The sequence below is a fragment of the Mustela lutreola genome, chromosome X, assembly GCF_030435805.1.
Source record: "Mustela lutreola isolate mMusLut2 chromosome X, mMusLut2.pri, whole genome shotgun sequence".
Lineage (NCBI taxonomy): Eukaryota > Metazoa > Chordata > Mammalia > Carnivora > Mustelidae > Mustela > Mustela lutreola.
This window is the reverse complement of record NC_081308.1, coordinates 11,929,622-11,943,189: the sequence shown is the minus strand read 5'-3', so window position 1 is coordinate 11,943,189 and position 13,568 is coordinate 11,929,622. Positions and strand designations below refer to the sequence as shown.

The window sequence follows — 13,568 nt, the reverse complement described above, 5'->3', positions numbered from 1 at the left end:
ATTCAGGGAGAACTTTCTGATGCCTTAGTTTTGCAGGAAGGTAGCCTTTGCTCAGGTGGAGAAGGGTGAGATTCCCAGGTGGGAATGGTAAATCGGCATAAGCAAAGGCACTGAGAAGTGGAATCGGCCAGAATTTTGGCAATCGAATTTAAAGGGAAGTTCCAGAGTATGAAGGATCACAGCAATAGAGACGGGCTAGGCCTGGGTTATGTAAAACGAGCCTAGTAAACCATGCCAAGAGGCTCTAATTATGTTGAGGCAACAGGAAACCATCAAAAAGCTTTTAAGCTGAGGTTTGTTATCATATTTGTGTTTTAGGTAAATTACTCCAGTTTGCAATATAAAGGACGAAACTTGAGTATCATTGTCTAGATGAGCACTTAAACTGGAGCAGTGAGAGTAGGACTGAGAAAGTAAAATAAGCCCTGCTACTAATCAGACTGTGATGCACATATACAAGGGCAGAGACAAGACCAGGAAAAAAAAAACAAAAAAAAAAGAAAGAAAAGCTAAGCTTCTCTTAAGGACATGCTGCAGCTGCAAAATGATGAACAATCGCCATCTTTTGAGGAAGACTGCATGACTTCCCTGGCCTAGCTTTGTTCCTCTTTCCTCCAAATCAAAATCACTGAGCTACCCAACTACTAAATTGGCCCTGCTTCTCCTAGTCCATCCTGGGAATCATTCAGCAAACACCCCAAACTGCATAAAGCCTTGCCCTATTCCTGCTTGCAGAGACACTTGGAATAACACATCTCCCACTTGACCATGTCAGGCTCAGTGCATCAGTAATTAGTGTCATAAGCTTTGGAGTTGGACAGATGGGGAAACTCAAGCTGTGGCTCTCTGATCTTGAGTAAATTCCTTAGTGTCTAGTCCTGTTTTCTCATCTGTAGAAATCAAGGTAGAGAAAATAGTTCCCAAGTGCACGCTATATGTTGGCAAAGTGCCTGACAATAGTGTTTCTGAATGTTAGCTGTTGTATCATTGTTGATGTGAAAACTCCCCTACCTCCTTAAGAGTGGGTTGGTACTTGACCTGCATGTATGCTCTTAGCACAAGTATTTTACCTTTGTAACACCTATTACGCTATATTATACTTCATTGCCTCCACAAAGCTGCTGCTTACAATAAACTTCAAATTCCTTGAAGGTGGAGACTTAATTACAGCCCCTGACTAGAGAATGCCCTGAGTGGCCAAAAGTGTAGCTGTACAAATCACCAATTTTGCTGGTACCTGTGACCAGGAAAATCGCTGAGAAGCATTGAGAATGGCTACTATTGTGAAAGTGTCACTGTTTGGGTTGCTATAACATTTCTCATGAGTTAGACCAGACTTTCCTGTCAGAACAATAAGTAAGAATGTCTTCTAGGAGGGACTCCTGGGTCACTCGGTTGAGTGTCCGATTCTTGATTTTGCTCTGCACTCACTGAGGAGCCTGCTTGGGATTTTCTCCCTCTGCCCCTCCCCACTGCTTACACATGAACTTTCTCTCTCCAAAATAAGTAAGTAAATCTAAAAAAAAAAAAAAAAAAAAAAGCCTTCTAGGAAGATGTTCCTAATTTAAAAAGGGTAAAGATTTAGATTTTATTTTATTATGATGTACAAATGGAAGTAAATCTCCTTTTATAGGCAGTAGACATTTATCCTCTACAATTAACCACTGAATTCATTTTCCTGAACAAGCTTGAATTGCTCAAATTAACTTTGTAAGTTATTCTAAAAACCAATTTCATCTCAAATTACAGCTACCCTCATTTGAATTCAATAAATCATTAGATGAAAATAAAGTATGTAAAAAATCTAATGCAAAGATACATTGTACGATGATATCCTAATAAATAGAACAAAGTAATCTTTATTCTGCAACATAACATTTTTCTTGGTTCCTGACATATATACATCATCTACTTACTCTCAGGTTAAGTTCATTTTAGTTTATCCTCCCTCTATGAGAAAATGCCTAAATTTTAATTTTACGTCATCAGCAGAAACTAGAAAATAAAATGACCAAAGAATGATCCATGAATGTATCCTACATTTATTGCAAGCATAACGGGAAAGGAAGAAAAAAAAAAGTCTATTCTCTAAAAGCCAAACTAGGACTCTTTGAGTTAATTTGGATTTTTTCTTGCTCTAGTAGGACTATGGTAATAGATTCATTGAGTGGTCAGTGCAGAAATTCTCAGGAAAGAACCTCTCATTTCTTACCTACCATTAATTTCAGAATTAGTCAGCAGATTTATTCCGGGACATACAGTGGCATCTCAAATCCTCTCCCACCATCACTGCTACACCAAGGGCTTGATATATTTTCCAGATTACAATTAGCTAAGATAGCAAAATAAAATACTTAATGTATATTCATATGAAAAGTACATTCAAATCTATATTTACACAACTGATTAAAAGAAAGAAAGAACTGGGGTGCCTGGGTGGCTCGGTCCGTTGGGTGTCTGCCTTCAGCTCAGTTCATGATCCTGGGGTCCTGGGATGGAGCCCCATGTCAGGTTCCCTGTTCAGCAGGTAGTCTGCTTCTCCTTCTCCTTCTGTCCCCCCCAACTCTTGTTCTCTGTTGCTCTCTCTCAAATAAATAAAATCTTAAAAAAAAAAAAAAAAGAGGAAAGAACTATGCAGTGATAGTGTTTATTACTTGAGTCTTTCGTCCAGTGATAAGCACTTAGCAACACAAGGAGCGGTGGTTTGAGAAGGAATGCTAGCAGAGTTGCTATCCCCATCCAGAACCCAAACCAAAGTACCATTTCAGAAGAGTGGCTGAACTAAAAAAGCAGAAACCAGAATGTACATAGGGATGACAAGTGTCTTAGTCTGTTTGGGCTGCCATAACAATGAACCATAGACTGGGGAGCTTACAAACAACAATAATTTATTTCTCACAGATCTGGAGTCTGGAAGTCCAAGATCAAGGTGCCAGCAGATTCGGTATCTGGTGAGAACTTCCTTACTGGCTCATTGGCCATCTTCTTGCTGTGTTCTCACATGGCAGAAGAAGTGAGAGAGCTCTCTGGGGTCTCTTCTATTAGGGCACTAACCCAATCATGAGACATCACCCCTATGACCTAATCATCTCCCAAAGGCCCCACCTCCTAATACCATCACATTGGGGATTAGATTTCAACATACAAATGGGGGGGGGGGGATAAACATTCAGTTTCGAACAAGACGCATTACTATTTACATGTAAAGTAGCCAGTATTACCTAGATGTACTCATTATATGGTTAAAATTAGAGCCTATTCGCTTAAATAAACTATCTCCATTTTTGATCAGTAACATTTTATGGGAAAGAATTTACCCAATAAAGTTGAGTTAAGGGGCACTTGGGTGGCTCAGTGGGTTAAGCCACTGCCTTCGGCTCAGGTCATGATCTTAGGGTCCTGGAATCGAGCCACACAGCGGGCTCTCTGCTCAGCGGGGAGCCTGCTTCTCCCTCTCTGTCTGCCTCTCTGCCTGCTTGTGATCTGTCAAATAAATAAAATCTTAAAAAAAAAAAAAAGTTGAGTTAAAAAGACAATGAAACATTAAGTAGAACAGGTATCAAGTAAATAATGTTGGTTCTTCTAGTGACACAGAAAAATACCTAAAGTGATTATAATAGTGCAATTTTGCTAATAACGCACCAAAAGAAATGCGTGCCCCAGGGAGCAAGGGAAAGTCATCTGCCTCAGTTTTTTTGACGTGGATGCCTGCTTTTAGAATAGCCAACCTTACCCTAATCCATGTAGCTCTGGAAAGGAGAAAAGGACTGGTGGCTTGGCGTGTTGGTGATATCTTCAGATTGTACACCAATCTGACAGAAAAAGATGAGCGGAGAAGGGGGTGGCTTTTGTTTTCCTGCTTTTCTAAAAATCTCTTGGGAGTTTTCCAGTCACTTTCTGATCTACACGGTAAAGGGATGTCTCACTAATATAACAGAAATTATACATATTTTTTTAAAAATAGGAAGAAATAGTCATTCAACAAATATTAATATTGTAAAGAAAGGCTTTTATTATAGTATTTAATGAAGATGAGCAGCAATGGTAATACAAAATTCTTTCTCAAGCCCGCTGACAGACCTCAAGCCCATTTCCCCCCTTCAAGTTTAGGAAGGTACAAGTGAAGCACTTTTGGAGGCGTAGAAGACAAAAAGTTTCTTGTTAGGGTGTCTCAGTAGCCCCAGAATCTATAGCACCCCTCTGGAGGTCATATGACTAAGGCAGGGGGTGGGAAGCACACCTCCCCAAGGCAGTTTCCATAACCTCTCTGGAGAAGGTGACCAAGAATTTATCATGCAAACCAGGACACAGCTGAGAGTGAGAGACTGCTGTTAACAATCACACCAGAACCCCAGGTGCAAGTGAATCACGAGTGGCAAACCGTGATTGGGACACACCCAATAAATACATCTTTGTAGCTCTAAGATTTAAAGACAAATCAGGCCTTGGTACTTGGGCTCTTACTCCAATCTGGAAGACTCATTGCAAGAGAATTTTGCACAAGGAACTTGTGAGAGGCCTAGGAGGGAAGCCCATGTGCACTGGAAAATGTGTTTCTTTTGTGTTTACCCTCTTAAAATAACTATGGTTTGAGCAGATCAATTACATACACTCTTAACATAAACCTCCCCCCCATTTATCTTAAGAATTTTATTCATTTTCTTCCCAGAGAAGATATGCACTCTAGAAGCAAATGCCTTTACCAACCTCCCTTTTTAAAGAACAGATATCCCCCCAAACTTACACAGGTAGCTCCAACCTTTTTTTTTTTTTTCCTACTGAAGTATTATTTATTTTTAAACGTGGTAGAACATACATAAAATTAACCAGCTTAACCTTTTCCAGTGTACAGTTCAGTAGTGTTAAGTCTACTTATCCAACCTTACCTTGCAGATCAGATGATTAGCATAGTAATGAAAGAAATACCACTAGTAAATGCAATATGAGTTTGAACACAGGCTTATAGGCAACTAGAAACATTCCAAGATATTTATAAGCAAAGGCAACAACGGCATGGCTTCCTCAGAATATGCAGAATTCTCTAGACTTTAGCCTGTTAAGTTTCTCTTCTTTTACTATAGCAAAAGTCTTCTAAACCACTGTGTAAATTGGAAACATGAGGCATAGAACCTCAACTAATAAAATAAAGTTCAGACAGTTTTCAACGGAAATCAAGATAGTTCTATCATTGTGGAAAAGATTATATTTTATGAAACCATGTACAGACAATGCAAAATAACACTATAAACTATAGACTATATTACTATATTACTAGTCTTTTGAAAAAGATTTCTGTAAATATTCATGAAAAAATTTTAAATTCTAGGCACTTCAAGCATTTTCTTTAAAATGTTCTGCATATGCTTTCTATGTGATCAAGTTTTGAACTAATATATCTAATCTTCAGAAGTACAAAAGGATTCCCAGTTAGAAGTAAATTCTTGTCTTCTTTGAACTACAAAATACTTTTTGTATATCATAAATTGATACTAAGTAAGCATATCATGTACTAGGAACGACAACTAAACATCAGGGCAAATATACTCATTGCGAAGGCCTCAGAAAAGAATATACATTCATGTTTTGAAATAAAAATACCAAAAACCATGGCCAGCGTTCAGCAGGCCAGGAAGTACCAGTTTGGGCCCTAGGGCTGTTTCTCAAAGGCCTGCTTTCTGGACGGTCAGTGTCTGCCTTTCTAGCTGTTACATATTTTGGTTACCATCCCTGCTTATAACTCTATAGAACTACTAACTAATAAACATAAAGAGGCAGCACAGAAATATCAGACGTAAAAAGACATTACAATTACCCAACAGGTTACTGTAGAAGAAACTCCTGTCTCTTGCTGCTAGTTCAGTGTTAAATGTCATTTTCAATCAAATGAAAAACTCATTTACCAAAGAGCTTTCCTCAAAGACTGATGGAGCACTGCCACACCAAGAAATGCACATCTTTTTTTTTTTTTTTAAAGATTTTTTTTATTTATTTATTTGACAGAGAGAAATCACAAGTAGGCAGAGAGGCAGGCAGAGAGAGAGAGGAGGAAGCAGGCTCCCCGCTGAGCAGAGAGCCCGATGCGGGACTCGATCCCAGGACCCTGAGATCATGACCTGAGCCGAAGGCAGCGGCTTAACCCACTGAGCCACCCAGGCGCCCCAAGAAATGCACATCTATAATTATTATTAAACGCAGGTGTTTAGATAGTCCAGTTGGCAATATTTAAAAAGCTAGTATTTATTCAAGCAAAGCGCTGCCTAGAGATGAACTCCTCAGGGGATCACTTGGCTAGTTGACGGCTGGGGTTTCGCTTGTATATTCAGTACATAATCATGACGGAAGGAAGAGCGGACAGTGCGATTCATTAGGGGCTGAAGGGGGCGGAAATTGTCCACCATCCTTTTCTCTTTCTCCCCCTCTGAAGTGAAAAGCAGGGTCCGAAACTGCTCAAGCTAGAAATAGAAGTACGAAGCATAAATAATTTCAATAGAGTAACAGATGCTCTTTCATTTCCACAATTCTGAAACATTGTTCCACAACTAGACACAGTACAACCTCTCTCTGTGTAGGAATGCCTTTCACTGCTGAACAGGGAATAAAAGGTGTGGGGAGGAGTGACAAGAGGTGATAAAGACAATGCGGTACTTGGACTCTGAAGACGGGGGGGGGGGGCACCAAAGGCTCAGTCCCCCACATACTGGCTATTTGCCAAGAACAAGTTACTTCATCTTTGATTCTAGGAACCTCATCTTTATTTTTTTAAAGATTCTATTTATATATTTGACAGAGAGAGAGAGCACGCAAACACAAATATGGGGGAGCAGCAGAGGGTGAGGGAGAAGCAGGCTCCTCGCCAAGCAGGGAGCCTCATAGGGGACTCGACCCCAGGACCCTGGGATCATGACCTGAGCTGAAGGCAGACGTTTAACCGACTGAGCCACCCAGGTGCCCCTAGGAACCTCATCTTGAAATGGGCAAAATAACTAGCCTACAGGATAACATAGAGAAGGCCTGATGCATATATTAACAATGCCGAAAATGTTTTCTCAGAATATAACTAAATAATTAACATAAACAATGTATTCTTCATTGCTCACCGTACCTGGGCATTGTGGGGAAGGCAGTGCATGGGGTTACCTTTTTAACAGGCAGTGGGATACCGCCTGCCATCACTGTCCAAAAGAATTTTCTATGATGGTAGCAATGTCCTCTGCGTGACTCCTTATAGTAGCCACTAACCACATATGGATTCTGAGTGCTTGAAATGCGGCCAGTACTACTACGGAACTGAATTTTTCTGTATTTATTTATTTTTAATATTTTAAAGTTTATTTTTTCTTTAGTAACCTCTACACCCATCATGGGGTTCGAACACACAACCCCGAGATCAAGAGTTGCATGTTCTACTGACTGAGCCAGCAAGGCACCCGGTAACTGAATTTTTAAAAATATTTTATTTATTTATTTGACAGAGAGAGATCACAAGCAGGCAGAGAGAGAGGAGGAAACAGGCTCCCCACGGAGCAGAGAGCCCGAAGCGGGGCTTGGTCCCAGGACCCTGAGACCATGACCTGAGCCGAAGGCAGAGGCTTAACCCACTGAGCCACCCAGGCACCCCTGTAACTGAATTTTTAATTTTTATTTTAATGTATTTATATTTAAATTTAAATGGCCACATGGGGCTAGTAGCTAATGGACTGGACAGTGCAGCTCAGTACAAAAGGAGCTGCCCCAAGTCAAGGCTTGTTCTTTAACATGGCAATAGCATCATTCGCCCCCTGGCTTTCAGAGCAACCATATTCGGGAACACTTGACTTCAAGCCAGCCATAAGTTATTGTCACAACACTTGTCGTCACTCAATCCCACACACCGCAGCTATGGAGAGGACAGCCTGGGGCACAGTACGCAAGCGTGGGAAGATCTGTTTGGAACAAAGACTTCAGGTCAAGGAGAGCTGCCGAGGCAGGACTGTGACCAGAAGCAAGTGCCAAAGGGAGTATACTTGCAAATTACGTATCTACCCTCGTAAATCAAGAACATGTCCAGAAGTTAAGATTTATTTTTATTCAGCTAACTGCAAAAGATTAGAAATAGCTCAAGTGTCAATAATAAGTTACATTAGATCTATAAAATGGACTAGTACATAGCCATTAAAAACAATATCAAAGATAATGCTTATTACCTATAAAATGTCCCACATATCACTGAATGAAAAGAGGAACAAAATGGGGCACCTGGGTGGCTCAGTTGTTAAGCATCTGCCTTCAGCTCAGGTCATTAACCCAGGATCCTGGGATCGAGCCCCACACAGGGCTCCCTGCTTGGCGGGGAGCCGGCTTCTCCCTCTCCCACTCCCCCTGCTTGTGTTCCCTCTCTCGCTGTGTCTCTTTCTGTCAAATAAATAAATAAAATCTTTAAAAAAAAAAAAAAAAAGAGGAACAAAATGGTAGGTACACAATGATTCCATTTGGTTTGAGAAACTTATGTATATTTATACGGATAAAAGACCAAAGAATTTATATGTATCTGTAAAGATTAAAAACCAGAAGGATTTACCCAATGACTAACACTGATTATAGGTGACTGAATTGTAGATGACAACTAACATTTTTTTCTTGACTAAATTTTCTGTGTTGAGATTTCATTGGAAAACTACCCACATGGGCCACTAACCTTCTGATTTATTGATTGTACTGATTTATTTTTCAGTGTTATGTCAATTTTAAATATGAAGGATAGACACATACTAAATGTATAGGTCAGCAAGACCAGGCTTACGGACAGTTAAGCTCTCTCTGTTTTGTCATTTGTTTTTGGTGGTTTTCATCACACACATTAAGAAAAAAAAATTACATGGTCTATCTTACTAGTTGCTTTCTTTAGGACTTCTTGGTTTCGGTATATCATTAGAAAAGCTTCCTCCATTTGGAAGTATAAAAAGATTTCTCTGTGTTTATCCTCGCACTTTTATGGTGGTGTTTTTAACATTTAATATATCTGGAATATATTCCTATGTGAGGTCTGAATGATGGATCTAACTTTTCTCCCCCCAATGTCTGCCCCGTTGTCGCCCAACAGCATTTACTGACGAATTCCATCTTTCCCCCCCATTGAGATGAGATGCTATCTTGATCACAAACTAAATTCTCATATGTACTTGGCCGTATTCTGAACGTAACACTTTCTCTCCTCCAGTGGTCTCTTTACTTTTGTGCCAGTACCACACTATTTCATTATTGAGGCTTTATAATTTTGTGGATCTAATCATCTCTCTTTTTTTCTTTCAGAATTTTCCCTGGCTATTTATGCTGTTTGTTTTGCTGTGTGATTTTTGAAATAGCACATCTATCTAAAAATCCCATTGGCACAGTAAATGGACCACATCAAATTTAGGGAGAATAAACAATTAATGGAGTATAACAACTGAAAGAGAGTTGACATCAAAGGTGTTTTTATGCTGTCTTCTGATTCAATAGCGTAGTATGAATTTTATGAATCCTTTTGTGCCCTTCAGGGACGTTTTAAGCTTATATGTTACATTTTCTTCTTATGCTTACTCCAAGGCATTTTATATTTTTGTTTCCATTATTAATAGTTTTTATTCTATTCTAACTTTATATCATTACATCCTTTAACTGATTATCATTTGTATATGTTCAATGTATTGATTTTTATAAACTAATATTATACTCCACTAATTACTGAGTTACCTCATTTTTGAAGTAGTTTTTATTGTTTCTCTATTTGCTTTTTCTTTTTTTGGTCTAATTGTATTGGCTACTTCAGGAACGTAATATAAAATTGTATATTGTAATAATCTTTCTCTATTAGGCATACTATTTATTTTTTAACTGAGAGCAATCCCTTTTATCAAGTTAGGGAAATCTCCATTCGTTCCTATGTTATTTAAAATTTTAAGAAACTAAGGGACCCCTGGGTGGCACAGAGGATGGAGTGTCCGATTCTTGGTTTTGGCTCAGGTCATGATCTTAGGGTCATGGGTTCAAGTGCGAACCTTGGTGAGGAGTCTGCTGAAATTTTTCTCACTCTCCCTCTGCCCCTCCCTTTGTGCTCTCTCTCTCTATCTCCCTCTCTCTCTAAAATAAATGAACCTGGGGCACTTGGGTGACCCGGTCAGTTAAGCCTCTGCCTTCAGCTGGGGTCGTGATCCCAGAGTTCTGGGATCAAGCCCCACATCGGGCTCTCTGCTGAGTGGGGAACCTGCTTCTCCCTCTCCCTCTGCCTATGGCTCTGCCTACTCATGCTTGTGCACAACGCTCTCTATCAAATAAATAAATAAAATTTTTAAAAAATAAAATAAAATAAATAAACCTGAAAAAATGTTTAAAACTGAATAGTGAATTTTGCTAATGCCTTTTAACAATATGTAGAAATGGTTATACGATAATTCTGTATAGAATCACTGATATGATGGAATATATTAATATCATTCTTAATAATGAACCATCCTTACTTTGCTGGAATATGTATTACTAAGTCAAAGTGTATTATTTCTTCTAATGTACTGCTAGCTTGTTTCTCATACATTATTTTTCCTTTCTTTAAAATATATTCTTCGGGCGCCTGGGTGGCTCAGTGGGTTAAGCTGCTGCCTTCGGCTCAGGTCATGATCTCAGGGTCCTGGGATCGAGTCCCGCATCGGGCTCTCTGCTCAGCAGGGAGCCTGCTTCCTCCTCTCTCTCTCTGCCTGCCTCTCTGCCTACTTGTAATCTCTCTCTGTCAAATAAATAAATAAATCTTAAAAAAAAAAAAATAAAATAAAATATATTCTTCCGGGGCGCCTGGGTGGCTCAGTGGGTTGGGCCTCTGCCTTCGGCTCGGTTCATGATCTCAGGGTCCTGGGATCGAGCCCCGCATCGGGCTCCCTGCTCAACGGGGGAGCCTGCTTCTCCCTCTCTCTCTGCCTGCCTCTCTGCCTGCTTGTGATCTCTCTCTCCATCAAATAAATGGATAAAATCTTTAAAAAAAAAAAAAATATATATATATATATATATATATATATATATATATATATATATTCTTCCGAGGGGCACCTGCGTGGCTCAGTCGGTTAAGCACAGACTCTTGGTTTCAGCTGAGGGTCATGAGATCTAGCCCCACATCAGGCTCCATGCTGGGAATGGAGCTTACTTAAGATTCTATCTCCCCTAGGGCACCTGGGTGGCTCAGTGGGTTAAAGCCTCTGCCTTTGGCTTAGGTCATGATCCCAGGGTCCTGGGATCGAGCCCCACATTGGGCTCTCTGCTCAGAGTGGAGACTGCTTCCCTTCCTGCCTTTCTGCCTGCTTGTGATCTCTGTCTGTCAAATAAATAACTCAAATCTGAGAAAAAAAAAAAAAAAAAAAAGGATTCTCTCTCCCTCTGCCCCTCCTGCTCGTGATTTATTTCCTCTCTCTCCCTCTCTAAAATAAATAGATAAATCTTAAAAAACATAAAATATATTCTTCAATCTTTAGCATATCTTTATTTGTTGGTCCAATATTTGATAGATGCTGATATCTGTTATCCAGGCTTCATATAAAAAAGACTTTAGAAGCTTTTCCTCTTGTAAAAATGCTTTGTAATTAATAAAAAGCCCATAAAGCAAGCATTTCCAAGTATTATTGTAGTTTAGTTAAATTGTGAATTAAACAGGATTTTGTACATTGACATAGTAGTCATCACTTAAACCTACTTTTTAAAGAGAAAATAAGTTCAAAATAACTGACTTAGAATTTCTGGACAGACATTGTTGGATTCTGTCTTAATCCTGAGGTTCCAAAGCAAAATTTCCTTAAGGATTTTAAAGGGTTTTGAGTACATCCATTTCCAGGCTTCATTCTTCCTTTTAAAAGGGTCTCGTGTATATAGAGATTTATTGTTATATATAAAATACACAGTGCACAAGACATCATTGTCAAATATGAAAGTAAAAGGCTTACGCTTCCTAAATTTTAACTCTTCTCTCTAGTTGATTTGAAGCATTCCCTAGTTTATATCCAAATTTTAAGATAAGATGTTAGCACATCTCAATAAACATGTATTAGCATTACGAGATCTTAACAACTGATGCCAAAGTTGGAGCCCAGCCTTGCTTCAAAGGGGCAGGCTAGCGGGTCCTCAGAAAGAAATGTGGAAAGAACGTACCTGATCGTGATCAACCTCTACGGGCTGCTTCTTAATGATCCAGGTGACGGACTCGGAGAGTGGGGGGGTAGTCAGGGACCCCGAGTAGGTCCAGTAATCTGGGCAGGCAGGCATCAGGCAGGAAGGATCAAATGACCCAAATTCCACAAGGGTGTCCTGGCCAAGAGAAGAGGTCACCACGTCATCATTTCATGGTGAAAGTCACTCAGGAATCAGCGGACGGGGTGATGAGTCTAGGGGAGTCTAGGGACCAGCAGCGGTCTGGAGGAATTCTGGGCACTTGAGGACAGAATCACGGCCCTGCCTCGTTCCCGTCGTTAACTAGGTAGTTCTGCTCCTCCTCCCCGGGAACAGGACAGGTGCCGGTGACTTGACTGCAGTGCTCTCCTCTAACTCTTTGGGAGGGAGGAAGTAGCTGCTGCGTGTCCCCTGACAGACTTCTCCTTTCTAAAACGCAATGCAAATTTGGGGGAGTCAAGTTCCTGGACGGAAAGGGGGAGACAGAGAGAGGGAAGGGAAGAGGGAGACGGACAGGGAGGGAGAGGGAAGGAGGCCGTGGGGACAGAGACCGAGGTGGGGAGGGGCGGGGGGGGAGGGAGAGAGAGAGAGAGAGAGAAGTGGACCTCCACGGAACAGCCTGGAGGAACGGCCAGTTAGTCTGGGGCCTGGACAAAGGTGTTCATTCTGAAGGATGTGGGTCATTGTTCTGTACAGCCGGCCACGCCACGTTTCTGTCCAACTCTTCTCTGCTCCCCGCCGGCGGGACCGGAGGTGGAGTCAGCAGGACTGCTCTGGCTGTTGCCACAGGGACTCAGAAGGAGCACAGGAGGGGACAGCACTGGGTTCCCGACTCCCTGAGGGCTAGGGCAGGGCAGCAGAACCAAAGCGGTGAGCATGCACCCACAGAATCCCTTCCAGCCCCTGCAAGGTGTCCCAGGGCCGGGCGCGCTCTCAACACACGCGTGTTAAGGGGCAAGTGCTCTTCGGGGCAAGTCGCAAAGTGCCCTGTGAATGTCTCCACTCGAGATTACACGAAACAGGCATTTCGAGTGACTTGGGAAAGATAGTATTACCTTATGCTTGATCGATGGCAAAGTATCCACCAATTTCTGCAGCTCTTTGTGATGTTTGCCTAGCTAAAGAAGCAGAAATGAGAAAATATTAAAAACAATGGATATCTGACTTTTGCCATGGTGACACGATATGAATGAAAATGAGCCACCTGGTGATTACATAAAAACAAACCAATCACACGACTTAAACTACACTTAAACTGGTAGTTTAGATCACTATAAATGTCACTGAATTCAATTGGACACAGAACATGTGAGCAGGCTGTTTGCTGACAGGGTCCTAGTGCCTGCGGAGGAACCGGGCTCCTGCTCCCTTTAAATATCAGTCCTTGTGTTGCAATTTGAATT

The 13,568-nt window shown here is 40.9% G+C and overlaps 1 protein-coding gene across 2 annotated transcripts in view; it reads right to left on the bottom strand.

The window, feature by feature from the left end:
• Window positions 1-6,217: 6,217 nt before the first annotated feature.
• Window positions 6,218-13,568, bottom strand: part of CA5B (carbonic anhydrase 5B) — a 100,829-nt gene continuing 93,478 nt past the window's right edge. For both annotated transcript variants that reach the window (XM_059158751.1, XM_059158750.1), the window contains 3 exons: window positions 13,221-13,283; window positions 12,148-12,303; window positions 6,218-6,452 (listed from right to left, as the gene is read on the bottom strand). In XM_059158751.1, the coding sequence (XP_059014734.1) occupies window positions 6,273-6,452; window positions 12,148-12,303; window positions 13,221-13,283 (399 nt within the window). In that variant the 3' untranslated portion in view covers window positions 6,218-6,272. The remainder of the gene's footprint in view (window positions 6,453-12,147; window positions 12,304-13,220; window positions 13,284-13,568) is intronic.